Here is a 23,070-nt window from a genome sequence, read left to right on the forward strand (position 1 = left end):
TGCTATCATCTTGGTCACTCGCCTCTGGATCCTCTCCACCTCCTCCCCATCAAGAAGAAACCTAGGTGACCAAATCTGAGCACAGTAGTCTAGATGGGGTCTTATCAAGGCTCGATAGAGAGGAACAATAACCTGCTTGTCTCTGCTTGTCAATGTATTCTTCAGCAACCAAGTGATTTGATGAGCTGTTTTGGTCACTTTTGCAATGTGTCCCCTAAATTTCAATTCCTTATCTACCAACACTCCTAAATCTCGTGCCTCGTCAATTTCCTGGAGCAGGGTTCCACCAATGCAGTAAACTGCTGCCAATCTTTTCACTCCAAAATGCATAACCTTACATTTTGCCACATTAAACTGACATCCATTCTCCTTAGCCCAGACCTCCAATCTATCCAAATCATCCTGCAAAATTTTGACGTCATCTGCATTCACTATTGCCCTACCCAACTTCGCATCATCCGCAAACAAATGAACTGTTCCTCTCAGATCATTTCCTATATCATTTATGAACAAATTAAACAGCAGTGGTCCAAGAACAGATCCTTGTGGCACACCACTAGTCACAGGCCGTCTTGTGGACTCTACTCCCGAGTAAACCACTCTCTGATATCTCTCCGTCAACCACCCTCCTATCCATCTCAAGGCCTTATAATAGCGAAATAGAGGTGAGATTCTACTAAATATCTACATGTCAGTTGGGCATTTGCAGTCAAGGAAAGGTAGGAGAAACTGTGGCATTTGACAATAAACAATCTAACTGAATGATGTATAGAAACATGAAAATCAGGAATTGGAAAAAGACTTACTTGTGCCTGTGGTACGACAGGGGGTTCTAATATTAGGAAGATGTGAGGAATTTCTTGAGTTAACAGATGGCAGACATTAATAAAAACTTGGTCCTTGCTAGTGAATTGATTAGAGTTGGAAATAAATTCCAAGTAGTGTTTTTGAGAAGATTTTGGAGAAAAGAGCAAGACTAATAATAATAGTATATGCCGACTTCTGTTTTGAACAAGGATTAGTCATTTTTAATACCATGCTTCATCAGAAAGCAGTGTGCCAATTCACATGGGGAGAATACACAAGGAAACAAAACTCTGTATTTTGTTAATAGTGACATCTTCATGCTGTTTCAGGATACTGTAACAGTGCATTTGAAATAGAAAGTGATCATTTTAATTTTGAGCAGTATAAAAATTAAGCTCATACTGAAAATATAAGAAAGTCCTACAAAAAAAATCAAAGTTTAGTTACAAATATTATTCAAAAATAAGATGAGTGTGAAACAAAAGCCCAACAGAGACTTAGTGAGGAGGGACTCCTGAAGAAAACTGATTTAGCTAGGAAGGTATGTGGTGAAGATCTGAACTACAGTGTGGACTTAAGGAAGTTAGCAGTCCTGGACCAAAACATGTCAATTGAAAGTTCCTGGCAAGTAAATCAGAAAGTGACCTTTAAAACGAATGACAGAAAATGTAAGAAAACTATGATATACATAAAAAGGAGCTAAGTAAGTCATGAGAAGACTAATGAGTATATGTAGAAGATAAATACCAGAAAGGTGGCAAAACATTGATTATTAAAAGCTTGGAAATGGAGAAAATATTACTGGAAAAGGAATCAGGTGACTGAATGAAGATATTCTGGATATCTGGAGTAATTATGTTGAAAGATTATTAAATGAAACAAGCAAAGAGAGAGAGAGGGGGGGGAAGTGTTAGGAACTATCCAAGAATAATTGCTGGCCTGGCTGGCCAAGTGGTTAGCTTATCCGTTCTTCAGCCAAGGCTGCAGATTCAAATCCTGCTGTGGACATAGATGTTTGTGATTGTCTGTGGAAAAACTAGTGGTGGTGGTTGGTGGTAGATGCTATTGGTGTGGTTGCTGTCAGTTGGTAGATTGAGTGGTGGAGGCAGAGTTGTAGAGCAGGTACCCTCCCTCGATGAGTCTTTGGACTCCCGGAGGTATCAAATAATAATAATAATAATACAGTCAGGAGTACATTCTAATATTTGGGATAGAAAAGACCATCAGAAATGTGGAAAGGCATCAGTAAAATAATATCCAAATAAAAATACTAAAAAAAGTTCATATATGGAGGTATTGAAAGGCTTTACAGTTGTTATACTGCATGCATATTTCAGAAGGTCCAATTTCAGATGATAGGAGTAGAGCTCTTATTGTAGAAATCTGTATAAAAGGGAAATAAGACAATGTAAGAATTACAGACTGATTTCTCTGTTGATTGTTCTAGGTAGGATTTATGTAAGCATAAATAATAAATCTTTCAACAGCTTAAATGTCTGTCATATCCAGTCTTCTTTCCACCAAGCTCTGTATGTAGTTTGCATTCCTTCAGTCTGTCCTTATAAAGAACATTGTACAGCCTGATATCATTTTTGTTACCTGCCTCCTGGAGTTCATATCATCCATCCCTCTGTTCATTGGACATGAACAGATGCTACATGGTCACTAGATGCTCGGTGATGTACCACACCATTTGGCACTGTTGTATACTTTTCTGGAGGCTTCAGCTCTCTGTAGATTAGTCACTCCAGACACATGATCCATCTCATTGACAATCTACATTTTCTTCTTTTTCCAGGAACTTTAACCTTCTATTACTGTTTTGAGAAATCCTTTCATTCTATCCTTTCAGCGTGTCCAAAGTATTTCAACTTTCTTCAATCAGTATCCATAAGAAACCTTAAAGGTCTTCCAATCCTTTCTAGCACCCATCCATTTGTCCATCTTTCATTGTATTATATTCTCAACAGCCTTCTGTAACACCACATGCCAAAAGCAGCTGTTCTTCACTTATATGACTTCTTGAGGTTCCAAGTCTCGCATCTATAAGTCGCTGTTGGAAAAATAACTGCATCGAAAATCCTCAACTTTGTTCCCATGGAGATAGAATCATCCTTCCAGATTTTAGACATGTCTCTGACTGCTGTTTCAGCCATTCCTAATCTTCTTTTGAACAGCAATTCTTCACATTAATACTGGATCCCAGGTACTCAAAACTTACTTATTTCAATTCTTTCTCCATTAAGGTACACTTGTTTCTCAAGAACTTCCCTGTTTTGTATTTCCTTTGAGAACCATAATCTTTGTCTTGCTAGGGTTAAGTTGAAGTCCTCTGTTTATTACTAATCTTCTTAACTTTGTCAAGAATTTGTCCTGGTTCTTCCTTGTCATTACAGAGGAGTACTGTATCATCAGATTACCGCATACCTCAGATTACTGACCACTGTATCACCTATCCTAATTCTGGTCTTTAGCTCATCCAATGTTGCATGCATGATGTACTCAGCATAGATATTGAACAAGTGAGGAGAAAGTAGACATCCTTGTTTAACTCCCTTTCCAACCTGAAGCCAATCAGTTAATCCAACACCTGTTCTTACTATAGCTCCTTGCTCCTAGTACAAATTAGCTATCAGCCTGATTATATTGCAGCAGTTCTCTGAGATGTCTTCACAAACTTTGCACTTTGAACACAGAAATTTCAAGTTCAGAGAACAATCATCCCAAGATCCCTTTCTTCCTCTACTTCTTCCAGTATATCTCCACCAAGTGAGTGTGAAGCATCCCATCTGTGGATCCCAAATTTCAAAACCTTTACATTTAGTTGCATTAAACTGACATCCCTGTATATTTGCCTACCTTCTCACCGTATTCTAATCCTCTTGAAGAACCAAAACATCAGAACTATTACTAATAACCTTCCCAAGCTTCACATCATCTGCAGACAACTGAATCTGCACCTGTAGTCCCGATTGCTCTAATTTGCCGAACTCTGTATATGAATTGTTGCGAATTTCTCCATAATCTCAGTAATTACAGAAAAAATACATACTGGCCTACAGTTCGATATCACCATTCTGCTACTATCCTTATCTGATAGCACTATCTGATCCTTCATCCACTCTTCAGGAAACTACTCTGCTGCAAGACTTTCATTAAACAGCAGAGGTAATGGCATTCAGTTCCACAGCACATTCTCTTAAAATATATGGCAAATTTCAGTTAGTCTCCCTGCATCACTGACATTTAGTGTACTGAGTATTCAGAACACACTCTTTATTCATTTCACCACAAGTTACCCTTTTAAGAATAAAGCCTACTGTACCAGGATGGAACACTAATAAAGTAATCATTAAATACCTTTGGTGGATTGAGTGGTGGAGACAGAGAGCTGTAGAGCAGGTGCCCTCCCTTGATGAGTCTTTTGACTCCCTGGATGTGTCACGTAATGATAATACCTCCACCATGTCATCTGCATTGGTAATCCAAGTCCCATCTCCATCCAGCAAGATAATATGTCAATAATTTATCCTACTACTAACCACATAGTGAAAGATTTCCTTGGATTGCAGAGCCAGTCTTCTCTCATATTCTAATTTTTCTCTTCTTATTATACATCACTTTTTTAGCCCAAGGCTTATATTCCTCGTGCAACTATTCGCCACTTCTTTCTATACCCTTATCCTCAGTCAAGATTACGTGGTAACTCTAGCCTGCTGGAAGTAGGTATGACATCTAAGTCATTCATATCCTTTGATGCTATGACTAAGTCCAAAATTCTATATATTTTTGTTCCCTACACTACATGGTGACTAAGACAGATGGACTTTAAGAAGTCCAAAAATTTAGTTCCCTTAGTACTTTATGCTGCTGCTTCTGCCAGTTTATATTGCTATAATTAAGTCCCATAATGATCATTTGCTTTGTACTTGCCAAACTAATGTGCCTAAACATATCCTGTTCATCACTATCTATATTTCTTAGTGTATAGCAACATCCCACTAAATATTTTGTCCTATAAACTTCTATCTCGCATCTACTTTGATTCTATTATGAGTAACATTCGACCTCACACTTATCTTCCTGCCAAAATATGCTATGTCCTTCAATTTCTAATCTTGTTCAAACATCCTCCTCAGTTAACGAAGTTTACTGAGGAGATTGTCGATTAGTACTACAAACTCATTTCCTTTTATTCCTAATGCTGCTAGTATTTGTATACAGCGAAACCAGTGCATTGCCACTGTTCATATCTATTATTACTTCTTAAATACTCATTCTCACTCAATATAGTTTACATTCTCATTTCTCAAGTCACTGTCCCCATCCGCTACAATCAACTCTTGCAATTCTAGTTTCCCAAACTAATGCTAACTTGTCCAGAAAAGAAGTCTTTCATATGTCTGCATACATTGTGTTCAAATGCAATCCATCTCTTGCATACAACTCCCTTCTATCCTCAAATGTACTTCATGCATCTATGTGTGTTCTGACATCTCTATACATATTCTTGCTATCATCTCATTATAATTGTTGTTCTCTTCCACTTTACACAATCAACGTTATAATCAACTATATGAAGGTTGAATCAACGTAGCCTAGGTCTGAAAAAGGTGTTTTGCATTATGGAAAAATGAATCAGCTGATGAAGTCTACAGCCTCTATAATGCAATAGATTAGCCGTGAAGATACTTTGTGTGCAAACTTTGTTTGTTTACACTTGGGTAAATACTAAAACAAGAATGCAAATTGTTGTCACGTATAATACGCTGAAAAGCAACTTGGAAGAGCAAACTGGGTTCAGGCCAAATAGGAGTTGTCAAGATCAGATTTTCACTTTAAAAAAATAGTTCAAAAGGCAATGAAATATATTTTCCAAACATATTTTTTTATCATCCTTTCCAATTTTTTTGTCTCAGGTCACATTGGAAAATCAGTTTACAGATAGTATTGGGTTGTTTGTTGCAAATGAAATGGCTGATTTTAAGGATGATATAAAAAGAAGAATACCTGCTTAATCAAAGTAATCTCTAGCAGCATCAATGCATTGTTGCCGATGTGCGGCAAGGTCATTTCTACCACATTTGTAAAAATCAGTGTCTCTGGAAGTGATGAAGTCCTCCACTGCCCGATAAATTGATGCATCATTGGCAAAGCATTTCTTGGACAAAAAATGGCTCAAGTGCTGGAAAAAAATGTTAATCTGTTGGGGAAATGTCAGGAGAGTATGGAGGATGAAGCACAATTTTGTATCCCAAACTGTTGATTTGCTGTATGGTTTACACTGCCGTGTGTGGTGGGGCGTTATCCTGCAAAAGGACTCCATGTCTATTCACAAGTGCTGGTTGCTTAAGGCACGATTTGCTTCATATCTGTACAATATCGAGCTGCATTTATCATTTCACTTCGTGGAAGGAATGAGTAGTGAATAACACCAGCAGAAGACCACCATACAGTAAACATCTTCATTGGATACAGAGGTGCCTTTGGAGTCCTTCCTGGAGCATATTTCACTCTCAACCACTGCAACGAATGTGTATGATTGTCATAGAATATCCACTTCTCATCCACAGTCACAATTCATTGCAGGAACCTTTCTTCTTTACTTCTTAAGAGAGAAGAGCACACTTTCAAATGCCGTGCTTTGTTTTCATCAGTGAATTCGTGAGGCACCCACTTGTCGAGCTTCCTTACTTTTCCTATTATTGCCAAGTGCTGTGAAACAGTTGAGAAGTGTACATTTAGTGTCTGGGCGATCTCTCATACAGTTTGTCATGGATCTGATTAGATTAAATCCTTTAATTCATTCGAATCAATGGAGGAAGGATGATGGCCACGAGGTTTGTTTTGTAGCCTCAAATCTCCTGAGCGAAATTTTGCAAAACAACGGCGAGCAGATCTCTCATTAGTTGTTCCTCCACTGAATGCTTTATTAATGTTTTTTACTGCAGCCGCTGCAGAATTTCCCAATTTCAACCTTAATTGGCTGTGTTCCATGATTGACTTGATGTCAGTAGTATTCAATGTTTAATGCTCGTTGAACGAAACAAATACTACAATTGCATCACCCACGTGTGTTGCTGTCGCATGACATAAAAAATTTGCATATACCTCAGTGCTTGCTTTCTTCAGCAACCAGTAGAAACCTGACAGTCATTCAACGGCCATTTCATTTGCAAGAACCCAATATTAACACATTCCAGCACCAATTATTTCTAGGTCAGATAACTCTACTTAATTGACCTATCACTAAGGCCTCAGTTGTCTGTTACATGTGTTAACAGTCTGCCCCCCCCCCCCCCCCAAACTCAGTTTAATTTTAGAAATTCTAGATTTCTGTCTGTTTTTCTGTAAATAATTCGTAGCTGTTTATCTATAAATTTTTTTTTTTTTTAAAATCCTTAATAGACAAAGTAGTGGCATTCTTTTGTTAGGCTAACTTTCAGACTTAAGGAATTTTCCTTTTTTTGTTTGCACTTCCTACCTTCTGTAATTTAGAATAATCTTTATCATTTTGCTCAAAAGTAACTTGCACATAAATTAACAATGAATTTAAATACAATAAACGACCATTTATCTGCCCTTCAAAACAACAATCCTTTAGTTATCCAACTCTTGTATGTCAACCAACTTCTGGAACAGCACCATGTAATTATATTTTACTTACCCACTCTTCAGCTATCAGAAAGGCATTTGCCTCCCTGATGTGGTTGGATAAACGGTAGATTACTGTTAAGTGTTAAAGCGTCAAGTTACTCTGTTACCTTTTCAATTAAACTGCATAAAGAATATTGTATGTATATATGTATGTATATATATATCATTGTTACAGTAACCTCAATGGGGCGAGATGTGGAAGTCCCACTCAACCAGTGACATGCTTGTCATAGTGAACCTTGAAATCATTTAGACTCCTTTCATTCTCTGAGTAGTTGAATAAAAAATAGAAAAAAAACTTCAAAGACCTTTTATATGGATTGTCTAAAATAATTAATTAAAGCCTCAAATACTATATTGTGTTGAACTAACACCGTATCCTGTAAAACCTCTTTAAATTTATATTTGCAAATGACAAAAGCAAGTTATTGAATTAGTCATTAGTTCTGCTTTGACATAGAAATCATGATATATTGAAAAGTATCCTAGCAGCTCTTCTTGAGCCTCTTCAGTTTTGCCTGTATTTAGCCAATGTCCACCATTTTGTGTCAAAAAATTTGTAAATCATCCCTCCATCTTGTTTTATGGCAACCTTTCCTCCTCTTTCTTGTCCATACAATGTTTAATTTTGTCTGTCTTTCCTTTGGCAGTCTACAAAAATGGCCAGCCCATCTCCATTAACATGTTTTACAACACTCCATAATATCTTCTACTTCAGTCATCTAATTCTAGCATTTCTTATTCATTGATTAAGTATTGGTTAAAGCATACTTCTCTCCAATGCTCTTTGGGACACATTCAATCAATTCCCCTGTTTTTTTTTTTTTTTGTTATTGCCCATGTTTCATATCCATAAGTAAACACTGGAATAATGCATATTTAAATAGGCTTTATTTTTAGGCATATAGGTAAATCTTCTAACAGATAATCTTTATATAGCCAGAATGCTTTGTTTCCTCATGTGATTCTTCTACTTATTTCTTTATCTTGTTTTTCCTTAAAACTGTAATTGACTGAGATAAATATAGTCCTCCAAACTTTCGGTACGGATTATCTGTTAATTTAGTTTGATGTGATTAGAATTTGTCATCAGTTTGGGTTTCTCTGTCAAGGTCATTTAGCATTTCCTGAGCTCTTCTTTATTTTTTTCTAAAAGAGCGATGTAACCTGCAAAATGTTAAGTGATAGAGATTTTTTTCCATTTGACCAATTCCATAGTTTTTCCCATGAGGTGTTCTTAAAGACCTTCTGTTGTAGCAGAAAACAGTTTTGGTGTGTAAGATCTTCTTTCCTTACTACTACCATTAACAGATTCCTTTCTCTGATGATCTAATTTTATACTGTCTATTGAGTTTTTATATAAGGTTTTTAATAATTTGATATACTTGGTTGGAATGGCTTGTTGTTCTAAACCATTTATTATTTCTGACTAATATTGATGTACTTGCACTTTTATATCGAGGGCTTTTTTTTTCAAAATCTATTAACACTAAATATGGAAGCAGATTTTCTCATTTGTTTTTTCTATTACTTGGTTAATAGAAAACAGTAATGTGATCTGGCTAAGTGTGACTATGATCTATTGTAGAGAATCTTGCTCTGAATCCTGATTGTTCATATGGCTGTGCATCATCCAAAAACTTTGCGATCCTATTTAATATAATGGATATGACTGTTTTGTACAGTTGTGATAGAAAACTGATTGGCCTGTAGGTAGTGATTTAATTTATGCTGCCCTTTTTTTTTATGTAATAAGATAATCAAAGATTTATGCCACTGCATGGAATTTTTTCAGTAGTTAAAACATCATTTAACATATTATTTTGGTAACCTACATATTTGTTTCATATCCAAATACAAGTGGCACAGTAGCAATTAATTCATACATTATTTACAACAAATTAGAATACGTTACAAAAGAAAACAGCTTAAATTATACAGGGAGTAATAAGTAAAATATGAAGGGGAAAAAAACTATACATAAGTTATATACAATAAATATGGTCAGATGTCTCTCCAGAATCCTGTACAATCAACTGCTCTATCTCTGTGTGCAGAATATAAAGTCCTCTTTTGAAACCCCATTTGAGGTTTTGTTTGTTGCATCCTATCATTTATAGTCTGAGGCTTTTCCAAGTATTCCATTCCAAGTGGGCACCACGTGGAAGATGTTCGACTGTTGGAATACCTCCATGCAGTTGATAGACTCCTTATGGGAGGCCTACTCAAACAGCAACATATGTATCATAATCAACTTTGAAATTATTTACATGCCCTGCATTCTTAATGCACTCAGGCAATGCATTCCACTCACCAGCAACTCTCCATGTAAAAAAAAAAAAAAAAAAAAAAAAAAAAAAACTCCTCAAACCCTTCTTCATCACATTTTTATACTACTTTTAGGGATGACTTTTCATTCTTCTCATCTTAACATCCATTCTTTTTTTCATAATTCCTTCTGTATTAATCTCATAGAATCCCTTAACTAACTTCAAGATCTCTATCATATCTCCTCTTTTCCTCCTATCCATGAACTTCTAATCAACTTTCCTGCAAATGCTTTTCATAACCAACATTCTAGAGTCCTGATATCACTTTGGTCATTCATCTTTGGATCCTCTCTAGTGTTTCCACATCACAATAAAAACTAGATGACCAAATTTGAGCCCAGTAGTCCATGTGTAGTGACCAATGTTTTGTATTGAGGCACCACCACCTTATCCCTATATATCAATGCACTTTTTATCATAACAGCAATATGACGTGCAGTCTTTGCAACACTTGTGATACACCATCGGAAGTTTAGTCCACTGTTTACCATCACTCCAAGATCCTGAACCTCATCCGCTTTCTGAAGTACAACTCCACCAATACAGTATGTCATCTTATCTCTGTACCCCAAAAGTGTAACACATTTGTCCAAGCTTAAAATTCTATTCATATCTTCCTGTAGAGAATTGACATCAGCACTGCTCATGATAATACTACTTAACTTTGCGTCATTGACAAACAGTTGAAAATTCCCAGTCAATCCACATGAAATATCATTAACAAATGAGTTAAATGGTTGGGCCCAAGTACAGAACCATGAGGCATGCCACTGGTCACCTTCCTTTTCTGAGACCCTTGTTTATCATACAACTTGCTGGTATCATTCAGAAAGCCAAACTGCTATCTAATCCCATCTTCTGTAGCCTATACACAATTTTCCATGTGATAATCTGTCAAATGCATTTGAAAAGTTCAAGAAAATCACTGTATATGAATTTCCCTTGGCTAACATTCGTCACCTTATCAGCAGATCACTAAAACAAGACCTGCCTTCACAAACCCATGCTGCTCATAATAAGAGAATCATGTGTCCGTCAACCCAATTCTGTATTCCATTTCCAACCAATTTTTCCAACATTGTGATCACAACTGCAGATATACAGACCAGTTTATAATTGAAAACTTCTGTTATAGAACCATGCCTTCTTTTTTGGAGATTTTGTCTTCTTTTCACTCCTTTTGGAACCTTTCCCACTATAAGATTCTTTTAAATAACCAGATAAAGGGCATCTAACTTTTTTGCACATTTCTTAAAAATGTGATGATATGTCATCCATTCTCTCAGCCTTATTAACATCTAACACTTGATAACAATATAGGTGTCAGTGCTGATACCTCATTCACAACCACATCCTTCCAGGATATCGCACCAAATCCAACACTGATAAACCTTGTGTTGCTTCCATCACATGTGCTGCTTTAGATAGTTATCCCACAGAAACTGAACAGTATCTAGTATGACCTTATGAAACTGTGAACCTACTGATTTTATGTGTTTTGCTAATATGCCATCTTCTCCAGGATTTTTATTATTCTTGCTGGCTTGAGGGATTTCCGTAATTCTTCCATCACAATCTGTGGTTCTCTATCAGCCTCATCTAAATATAGTAGAGGATTTATCTGTTTCTTTGTCTGTGTATAGGTCCCTATAAAACTTGCTACATATTTTAATTTTTTCTTCTCTATTGTATTCTACTCTTCGTTGCTAATTTTTCAATTTTGGAATCCATTTTTTGCTTCCATGTTACCCTTGTTTGATCTTTTTCAGAGATTGTTCCCTATTATGTTCTGAAATTGTTCTTAAATTTTCATGAATATTTCCATGTTGTTCCTAATCAAATTTTATTTTGATATATTATTAGATTTTAATTAAAATGATTAATTTATTAAATTTATTAAAAACTTCTTCATTTGGTGATCTCCAGAGCCATTTTCATTTAGTCCACTTTTTAAAGAAAGTATTTCCTATATACAATCCCTTGCTTTCTGTAAATTCAACAAGTCTTTGGCCCACACCTTACATACCTAAAGTAGTATGTACCCAAAAATTATTTTGCATTTATTATTAAAGCATTTTTTTTTTCTTTTTTTCCAGGTAGCTGTTAACATGCATCATCTGTTCAAGTTAGCGTTAGTAACATTTTTTTCATTATCATGTGCACAGAGTAAGTACTGTGATTATTAACTTAAGTTAAAATATTGATTTTATGACTCATCTATTTTTATTTCAGATTAAACTTCCTCTTTGTTATTAAAATTAGCTTAAATTATTTCATTTCTTTAATCCAAAATTGCGGTACTAAACAATTTCTGCTCCATTCCCTACATTATTTGTTGAACTGGAAGGAACCTTTCATTTCAAGTTGTGTGTTGTCTGTTGCTAAAAATATTGGAATATCATAGCACATGCACACACCCTATTTAAAAAAAAAAAAACATGCAAAGAAAATCTATATAGTGTTAACAAAAAACAAGGGATGATTTTACATTCAAATCTTGTCCTCCTCAATCCATCACGAAACACTTGTATCTAGGAGCAGTATACATCTACATCATTTGTTTAAGCATTCTAGGAAGATATAAGAGAAATGTAAACAGAAATGGTAAACAGCACATTTGGTTTAAGCACTTTTGCACATGTCATTTTAATTTAATCAATTCAAAAAAGTTTTATTGCAGGAATGAATACAAAATGAATTTCTAAAATAATAAACTTCCCCATAAGACATCCTGATGAAATTAAATTCATATATTTATTTATTCATGTATTTATGCTAATTGCATATATTTATTTATGTGGTCTTGGGGGAGACCACACTCCTACCAGGCGCGTCCCCCAGGTGGCGGATGGGGGAAACCCAAATGGGTTGCTCTGAATAAAGAATAAAGAAGCATGGACCAAAGGATGTAGCAGAGGCATGGCAAGCTGGCTACATTATTATGCCAGTAACTTTCATGAGCAGGAAAACGTCTACAAACCGAGATAGTGCTACTGCATACAAGACAACTGACGCGCCTATTCAAAGACCACATAGAGTAGGTGAGAAATCAGCAATGTGGTCAGCCAAGGATGTGAAACATGTAGCTACCCTCAACATAAGATCATTATACCGACCTGGAAAATTACAATTAGTCCAGGAAAATTTAAAAAGACTGAAATGGAGTATTATAGGTTTATCAGAGACACATTGGTGCGGAGATGGATTCATGGATTTACCAGTAGGAAGACTGTACTTCTCAGGAAGAAAAGATAACATACACAGAGAAGGAGTTGCATTACTAATTGAAAAGAAACTTACACACTCAGTAATTGAAATAAACCCAGTTTCTCCTAGAATAATAACAGCCAAACTTCAAGCAAAAGAAAAAGGTCAAACAATTAAAATAATCCAAATATATACACCAGACAGTAAACATTCAGAAGAAGAAATAGAAAATTTCTCTGAAGAACTACAACAGGAAATAGATAATCCCAAAAATAGAGAACTCATGATAGTGATGGGAGATTTTAATGCTAAAATAGGACAGTTCACAACAGACAAAAAAGATGTGATGGGGAAATTTGGATACGGAGAGCTTAACGACAGAGGAGAAAAATTACTCCACTTCTGTAAAGCAAATGATCTAATGATTACAAACACATTGTTCTATCAACGCCCTAATAATAAATATACATGGACATCTCCAGATGGTAATATAAAGAACTGCATAGACTATATCATCATAAACAAACAATGGAAAAAGTGTGTAGAGGCTTAAGTGCTGTGAGGACATCATGTTGGAGGCTTAATGGATTTTTTACAACACTCAAAAAGAATTAAAATAGAGTTTAATACTTCCTATATTTCGTCACTAGGACATCTACTGGGATTACAAAAACAGTTAATGTAACATACACACAGATAATAAACAATACTGAACCCAACCACGTGGGTGACACTAAAGTCCTATCTAGTCGGAGCGCCCTCTAAGGGCAGTAGTAGGTGGCCTGGAATGTAAGGTGGGACCTCTGGTGATGAGTGTTTCCGAAATCCTCGGAAGCTTACGGAAGCTAAATACGGTTGTATTAAGCTTCCAAACGAGCAATAGACACAGCCCCACTCAAACCTTCTATCTGGCTAAGATATGTAGATGATGTGTTCTCTATTTGGCCTCATGGCCCAGACACGTTAGACTCATTCCTCAGTCATCTCAATAGTCTACATCCAAGAATCCAGTTCACTATGGAAAAGGAAAAGAACAATTGTTTACCCTTCCTAGACACCTTAGTCACACGCCTGCCTAATGATACGCTTACCTTCACCGTATACAGAAAACCCACACACACAGGCAGATACATTCACAAACTCTCCCACCACCACCCCTCTCAACAATATGGCATTATTAAAACTCTTACCAAGAGAGCCCACAATCTTTGTTCCAGTGGAACCGCCCTCACTACTGAGCTGAACCACATACACAGCACTTTCTTCTCCAATGGCTACAGCGATCACAGTATCAAAAAAATAATCAACTCCTCCCCCATTCCCCGTCCTTCTCGTCAACAAGATTTTAAAAATGCCATACCCTACATCCGTGGCACTTCCGAAAAAATAGCCAAGATACTAAAACAGTACAACCTACACACAGCATATAAGCCCCACCGCAAACTTGCTACCCTTATCCGTTCTACGAAAGATCAGCTCCCTCCTCTCTCTCTGCCTGGAGTTTACAAAGTACCCTGTTCCTGTAAGCTGGCGTACTTTGGACAGACAGGCAGATCAGCATCCATCCGTCTAGAGGAACACAAGTCTTAAGTCTTCAAACACAACTATGGCTATTCAGGCTTGGCTGACCATGTTTTGGACACCACCCACAGGGTATCATGGAAGAAAACCACCATGCTCCACCACAGCAAATTCAAGAAAGAGAGACTTTTCTTAGAAGCAGCAGCAACTCTCAAAAACCAACCAAATCTCAATAAATATGGTTGCATTAAGCTTCCGAAGATTTGGGAAACACTCATCACCAGAGTTCCCACCTTACATTCCAGGCCACCTACTACTGCCCTTAGAGGGCTCTCTACCTAGATAGGACTTTAGTGTCACCCATGTGGTTGGGCTTAGTATTGTTTGTTATTTGTGTATATGTTACATTAATTGTTTTTGTAATCCCCGTAGATGTCCTAGTGACTAGGACAAAATATAGGAAGTATTAAATTCTATTTTAATTCTTTTTGAGTGTTGTAAAAAAATCCATTAAGCCTCCAACATGATGTCCTCACAGCACTTAAGCCTCTACACACGTATCCCAAATGAACTACAAAAGCTGATCAACAAGCTAAACGAAACCTGTAAAACATATGACATGACAATAAATATACAAAAGACAAAAGTGATGAAAATAGGGAGGAACAAAACTACCATCTCAGCCACCCTAAACGGAGAACAAGTAGACAACTTCATATACCTTGGATCAAAACTAACAGAAACGATAGATGAACTCAAAACAATCAAACACAGAATAGCGATAGGATGGACCACCATGGGAAAATTACAGAAAATCTGGAAAACAAACAAGATATCCAAACAAGCCAAAATCAAATTATATGAAGCAATAATTATACCAACAGTCATCTATGGAGCAGAAGCGTGGACAGTTAAAAAAAAAAAAAAAAAAAAGAGAGAGGAGAAAAAACTGCTGGCATTTGAAATGAAATGCTTAAGAAAAATAAATAGAACAAGTTGGATAGAAAAGAAAACAAACATCACAGTCAGATAAGAACTATTGTATAAAAAGACGATAATAGAAAAAATTAGAAAACAACAACTGAGATGGTTTGGACATACTGTATGCATGGACGCAGACAGACTTCCTAACGTCCTAATCAATACTTTTCCAACTGAAAAAAGAAGACCTGGAAGACCAAGAATTACCTGGCTGAAATTAATAAAGAACATCTCTGGATGCAGAACATATAAGGAACTTTTTCGAACAGCAAGGAATAGAGAAGACTGGAAGATCCTGCTCAAGAGAATCAACCTGTCTTAGACAAGAGAGAAGAAGAAGATTTATGCTAAATAAGCAAATAATGTACATATAAAAAGTGATCAGAGAATAAACAGGTGGAACTATTACATAAAACAGAAAGGTCATTATAGTTTAACATTCAGATACTGAATCCACAATAAAGCTTCATATTGATCAAAAAAAGTATATGCGTTCTTGGATAAGAGAATACAAGGCAGCCACTTACAATATAAAGTTAAAATCCTTTACTTTGGCAGTTAGATCAGAAATAGCATAAGTTAGAGGTGTTAGATTCAGGATTAGTGTAAGCTAGACTTGCAGTTGTGGTCTAGACTACATAGCACAGACTGACAGATCTGGTAAGATATGCCAATCAAAACATCTTGACGACATTGAGAATGAAAGAAAGTACAAGTCAGGGCTGACACCAAACTGAAATGCTCCACATTGATTACTGCTTTCACTCAAGAGCATTCAAAGAATCAGCTGAAATGAAGTATCCTCTATAGTGTTAACAAAAAAACAAGGAATGATTTTACTAATATGTATCAAATCTTGTCCTCCTTAATCCATCATGAAACACTTGTTCTAGGAGCACTATACAGCAACCCACGAACCAGCCTAACAGTGAGTGCACGCTTTCCATTATTTAAATGTTTCAAATGTTCTTCACTAGAAAGTTAACTTTGCTTTCAGTTTTTCAATTTATTCGTGCTATTTCCTAAGGAATTCTTGCTCTATGTCACAGTACGACTGTGTGACATGGAGCAAGATCCTGTTGGAAGATGGATCTTTGTCTTTCTGGATCTGTGGGACAACTCTTTTCTTCAATATTTTTGTATTGATCACATTTCATCATGCAGTCAACAGGCACAAGTGATTCTGGACAGTCATGTGTAAAACAACCCTAGAACCTCTTTTTAGCTGGGTGTTTAGGAGCCTGTTTAAGTTGGGGGAGAGAAGTCTTCTCAGTTGCTGATTTGCGAATGTAGGGCACTCCCTCTTCTTGGACAAAGAAATGGCTCTCATCTGATAATGACCTTCTTCCACTTCTCAACAGTCCAATCTTTGTACACTTTTGCCCACTGGAGACTTTTTCTGTATTCATGAAACTAGTCGAATTAAAACATAATTTCTTTTGACTTCTTTGGGAGTGATTTAATACTGGAAAATAGTGATTCTAATATCTTTTAATATTTTTCTTCAGTGATGTTTGTATATTTCAGTCTACAGTTCACCTCTGAAGGCTACTCGACTTTGATTCATTATAAAACTTTTCTTCACACTCTTCTTATCAATATGAAATTCAATTTTATTCTGCTCAAAACTAAATAGTGATCACTTCCTATTTCAAATCCTCTTTAACTCTTGTGTCCTGAACCAATGGGAAAACATTGCTTCAGGACACAAACAAACAACTGTGACATAGTGAATGAGACCTTTTCTTATTTCTTGCATCTTCCCTCCATGTGAATTTGTGCACATTTTTATGTTGAAACGTGATAATAATAACTAGTCCTTGAGGATGACACGGAAAAGTTATGGTTCAGTTGTATAAGGCCTTTAATTAGGCATCATGTGAATTATTTTGTGTAGATTTGGGCACTTAGTTGAATGCAAATGAGAGTATATTGGAAAGGGTTTAGAGAAGATTGACTAAGATGGATACTCGGTGGTATAAGGGGGAGAACAGATTGAGGAAGTGCTATTTGCAGAGCCTTGTTAATTAGAGATCCTCCTTTGGTGAGAATAACAGCCTGTACTCTCAGAGGCATCGACTCCACCAGATGCTAGAGGTAATTCCAGCATTGTCAACAACTGTGCCGTAGATGTTTTTCCTGGATACGTAGATATGTTTTGCTTTACAGCATCCGAGAGATTCGATTGGATTTAAATCCAGGGGGGGGAGCACTGGATGGTCCCAAACTCGAATGTTCTTTGAGCCATGCCTGGGTGGTTGTGGCCTGGTGGGGCAGCACATTGTCCTGCTAAAACAGACCATCTGCTGCAGGATGCGTGAAGGCCATGAAAGTGTGTAGATGATCAGCCAGCACATTCTGTTAGCATGCAGCATTCTCTAGACACACTAAAAGAACTAAGGTGTCGCATGTAAAGGCTCCTGAAACCATCAGCTGACTTGGCACAACAGGGCCATGGCCTGTTGTGCCAACAGGATTCATCAGACCACCTGACTCTGGTCCACTCTGCAAAGGTCTGGTTTTGATGGTCCTGACACCAGGTGAAGCACAATGCCTGATGACGAGCTGTCAGCAGTGGTACATAATTAGGGCACCAACTTCCATAGTGCATGATGTGCAGGGTATGCCATACTGTTCACTTGCTGGTGCTGCTTGGACCTCCAACATTGAAACTGGATATGATTTGTGCTGCCATTGCTCTGCAGTTGGTCTGTATAAGCCTGGATAGTCTATGTTGACCCTAGTCCTCAATGGTGGGTGATACGCCACCACTTGCTCGCTGGACACCAGTATGTCTGTTGATGGTATACTTGCAGTAGACCCTTGATACGGTTGCCCTAGACACACTAAAAGATTCTTACCACTTGGATGATAGAATGACCCATCTATCTTGCGCTGATAATATGTCCACGATCAAAGTTGCTAAGATCACCACATTTACCCATGTTCGTTGATTTTGATACTGTTGGGAAGCCCTGATGTCTGCCTATTTACTGTCTGCATTCAGAATGGGTATATTTCACTCTGCACAGAGGAATGCCAGTGTCAATTTCCCATCATCCCTATCTAATATTTTGTCCATTGAGCATACAAATATTTCATACTGAAAATAGCAATACATCATTGGTGTGTAGAAACAAACACATCAAAGGACAGGAATACAAGGTACATACAACAATCAATGTACCAATTAAAAACAGTTGCCATGTGCTAGAAATTAATATTAATAAATAATATTAACATTATTTTTGATGTTTACGTAAAATGAGACCCTCCCAAACTTTTGAGAGAGCGAGACAATCGTTATGATTCAGGTTAGGCCAATGTAAAAGGGCTTCACAACTTTCTTTGAAAAGGCTTTTATATTTAAAGCTGTTTTTAGTTTATTACTGTGGTTATTGTGTAATTTTGTTGTTTTAGATAATGACTCTGTCAAATCTTAGCGAGATAAAGAGAATAATATAACATATTGGTATGTATCTGTTGTGTGTGTGTGTGTGTATGTATGTGTGTATATATATATATATATTTTCATTTTACAGCAAATATTATTTATTTTATTAGAGCTTTATTCTTTGGAATATGAAGCATGTTGATTTTGAAGTCAGTGCCCTGTCCATTGGCTATGGTGCTAAAAAAAAAAAAAAAAAAAAAAAAAAAAAAAAAAAATAGCTTTTCATCCCACCTCCTCACTTCCCCCTCTCAACATACAGACTACATAATGCTATCCCCATTCTTTGTATCTGTGGCATATCAGAAAAAAATAGCCAGAACTTTAAAGAAATTGCTGTACTGCTTGCAAATCTTCATCTGAAGCTGGTCTCTCTTCTCTGCTTTCCTAAGAATCCTCTTTCTCCCCCTATCTGTTCTAGATGCTTACAAAGTTCCATGTTCTTGCAACTTTTCATATTTTGGTCAAAACTGGGAGATCTGCCAACATCTGCCTTGGTGAATACAAAAAATACATCTACATAACTTGCATGGAATCAGATGGGCCAAAAAACCCTGCTATATTTCATTATAGCAAATACAAACTTGAAAGACATTTTAGAATCAGCTCAGATTTAAAAAAAAAAAAAAAAAAAAAAAAAAAAAAAAAAAAAAAAAAAAAAAACAGCCTAATCTAAATAAATATGGTTGTGTTAAACTTCCCAAGATTTGAGAAACTAATTTTTAGGCCTCATGCTCAACAGCACTTATAGAGGGCACTCCTCATAGGACTGTAGGCTTAAAATAGTAAAATAGTGTAATCCATTTTAAAAAATTTTATGGAATTTACAACCGTGTTAAAAAACTTTTTTTATTATCCCGACGTTTCGATCTTCGCATCAAGATCATCTGGAGTGTACATAAGTATACAGAACAAGCTGAGTTACATCATTCCATACAATGATGCAACTCAACTTGTTCTGTATACTTATGTACGCTCCAGATGATGATCTTGATGCGAAGATCGAAACGTCGGGATAATAAGAGTTTTTTAACACGGTTGTAAATTCCATAAAAATTTTTAAATGAATGCTGATCACCGTGTAACCCTAAAAGAAAGGATTAAAATAGTGTAATTTTTCCACTTAATATTGTATTCCTGAAGATGTCTCTGTGACAGACAAAATATTGGAATGATTAAAACTGCTCTTTAATTATTTCTCTGTACTGTATTTATTCCATTAAATTTAATTAAGAGTGCACCTTCACAAATGTAAAGCTAAATCATTTTAACTAACAAACAAAAATAGAAATATACATATATGTATATAATCCAGTTAACTTACTCCATATGATTGACTAACATGAGAGGTTGGGTATAGAGAAAAGAGGAAGGCTAATACTACCCAAATGCAGTCCTGTTTTATTTCTTGCAAGAAGGCTCTTGCTTCTCCTCTTTACTTTTTTTGATTAATACTCAGATCTCCAAACTGGACAAAATTTTTTTTTTTTTTAGGCTGATTTACAACTTTAGCCTTTTCTTGAGCCTGATCAAGGCCTACTCACCTGTACTAATCTATAGATATACCAAAACCATATTTGAATGCTGCTTGCATATATCAGATGCTACATCTTTAAACTTTCATAAAAATGCTTGATACCATCTAGAAGAGTTCAGTCTGGTTCATTGTTGATGCCTCTCTTGGAATTTGCTCCACTCATTTTTTCTTGTATAGATGTTCTCTTTCTGCCTTATGCCTCTTTTATAGATATGTTTATGGGTAGTTTTGCTGAGCTGGTTACCATCATTCCTGCCCTTTATTCTAAAACAAAGAACAATTATTTGATGTTGATTAACTGTCCATCTTCAAATCTATCAAACAGACTTATTTTCCTTCATTTTCATTCTCTTCACTTCTGTTTTTGGAGTAACCTCTCTTATTGTGTTCCCTAATTAGAAGAAACACACGTATAAACCACAGTGAAAATTATTTAATTGTAAATATTTCATCCTAAGTATCTTAGGACATCATCAGTACAGTATTTAAACAAAAATTAGGAATAACATACAGTTAGGGCACATGATTACAATAGAATCTCATGAAAACGTGCATAACATGCTAAAGTAGTACAAAAAAAAAAAAAAAAAAAAAAAAAACGTTAATTATTTAACACACAGTTTTGTATGATAATTTCCCATACTTTAGGAATAGTAAGAACGTCGTTGCGGTTTAGGTTTGGTCTGTGTAGTAGGGCTTCAGAACTTTCTTTGTATAAACGTTCATGTTTAAATAAAGATCTATGTAAAAGTTTAGCCTTTTCCCAATGGATCCTATGGTTTGGATTTTCAATTCCGTGTTGAGAGAGGCCAGATTTCTGCGGTTTAAGAAGAAGAATGTGGTCTTGATGTTCCGAGATGCGTTTCTGAACAGACCTACCTGTCTGTCCAAAGTAAGATAATTTGCATGAGCATGGAATCTCATAAACACCAGGTAACATTAAGGGTGAGAATTTGTCCTTAGGAGAAGGTAATAAGTTGTAAATTTGGTTGATAGGTTTGTAAGTAGTGGCAAAATTGTATTTCTTCATAATTTTAGATAGACGTTCTGAGATGCCTTTAACGTAAGGTATGGGAATCCTATGCACTTCTTCCTGTCTGGTTTGATGTATGCAGAAGTGACTGATGATTTTTTGAGTTGTTTTGGGATTATATCCATTTAGGATGGCTGTATTTTTGATAACTTCTAATTCCTGGTTTAAAGATTCTTCAGAGGAGCAGAATTTGTGTGCTCTGGAAACTAGTGATTTAATAATGCCAGATTTCTGAGATGGATGATGAGCAGAAGAATTGTGACCTGAGAATGTAGGCTTGCGAAAGACGGAAGTGGCGATGGAACCGTCTTCTTTTCTTTTGATGTGTAAATCCAAAAAAGAGATACCCTGTGGAGATTCTTTTTCTAACGTAAAGTTGATGCGATGATGAAGAAGGTTAATTTTATCTAGAAACATTTGTAATTCAGGTTCGGGATGATTCCATACTGCAAACACGTCATCGACATATCTTAGCCAAATTTTTGGTTTGGGTTCAAAAGTGAATATTTTTTCCTCAAGGTGTTCTAGAAACAAATTTGCTAGGTTTGGTGATAAAGGAGATCCCATTGCTGTTCCTTCCTGTTGCTTGTAAATTTGACCTTTCCAGGTGAAGTAACCTGATGCAATAACAAACTTGAACAATTCAACTATATCAGATGGAAATTTTTGAGTTAGTAATTCTATTGTTTCTTTATGGGGAATGTTAGTGAAGAGGGAGACAATGTTGATCCTATGAATCGTCAACTCAGAAAATTAAATAAGCTACTTAATGAAACTTCCTCCTTAGATGAAGAAACAATCAAAAAACTTAAGACATACCATGCAAGACCTCCTAGAATTTATGGCTTACCTAAGCTACACAAAACTAATGTTCCACTTAGACCTGTCGTAGACTGTATCGGCTGTCCAACGTACAAGTTATCAAGATTCTTATCTAACCTTCTCCACCCTCACATAGGCTACTCAGTCTCTTCAATCAAAAATTCTACTGAGTTTCACACAAAAATTAAAGACATTCAACTATCAAAAACTGACTTGTTAATCAGCTTCGACATGGTCTCCCTCTTCACTAACATTCCCCATAAAGAAACAATGAGATTCCATGCTCATGCAAATTATCTTACTTTGGACAGACAGGTAGGTTTGTTCAGAAACGCATCTCGGAACATCAAGACCACATTCTTCTTCTTAAACCGCAGAAATCTGGCCTCTCTCAACACGGAATTGAAAATCCAAACCATAGGATCCATTGGGAAAAGGCTAAACTTTTACATAGATCTTTATTTAAACATGAACGTTTATACAAAGAAAGTTCTGAAGCCCTACTACACAGACCAAACCTAAACCGCAACGACGTTCTTACTATTCCTAAAGTATGGGAAATTATCATACAAAACTGTGTGTTAAATAATTAACGTTTTTTTTTTTTTTTTTTTTTTTGTACTACTTTAGCATGTTATGCACGTTTTCATGAGATTCTATTGTAATCATGTGCCCTAACTGTATGTTATTCCTAATTTTTGTTTAAATACTGTACTGATGATGT

General features: G+C 36.1%; 1 protein-coding gene across 2 annotated transcripts in view; it reads left to right on the forward strand.

The window, feature by feature from the left end:
- Positions 1 to 23,070, forward strand: part of mys (position-specific antigen beta subunit myospheroid) — a 390,003-nt gene that overhangs the window by 17,458 nt on the left and 349,475 nt on the right. For both annotated transcript variants that reach the window (XM_090394055.1, XM_090394056.1), the window contains exon 2: positions 11,891 to 11,960. In XM_090394055.1, the coding sequence (XP_090250181.1) occupies positions 11,903 to 11,960 (58 nt within the window). In that variant the 5' untranslated portion in view covers positions 11,891 to 11,902. The remainder of the gene's footprint in view (positions 1 to 11,890; positions 11,961 to 23,070) is intronic.

Source organism: Typopeltis vanoorti, chromosome 6 (genome assembly GCF_054136105.1).
Source record: "Typopeltis vanoorti isolate ZY-2024b chromosome 6, IOZ_Tvanoo_1.0, whole genome shotgun sequence".
NCBI classification, from domain to species: domain Eukaryota; kingdom Metazoa; phylum Arthropoda; class Arachnida; order Uropygi; family Thelyphonidae; genus Typopeltis; species Typopeltis vanoorti.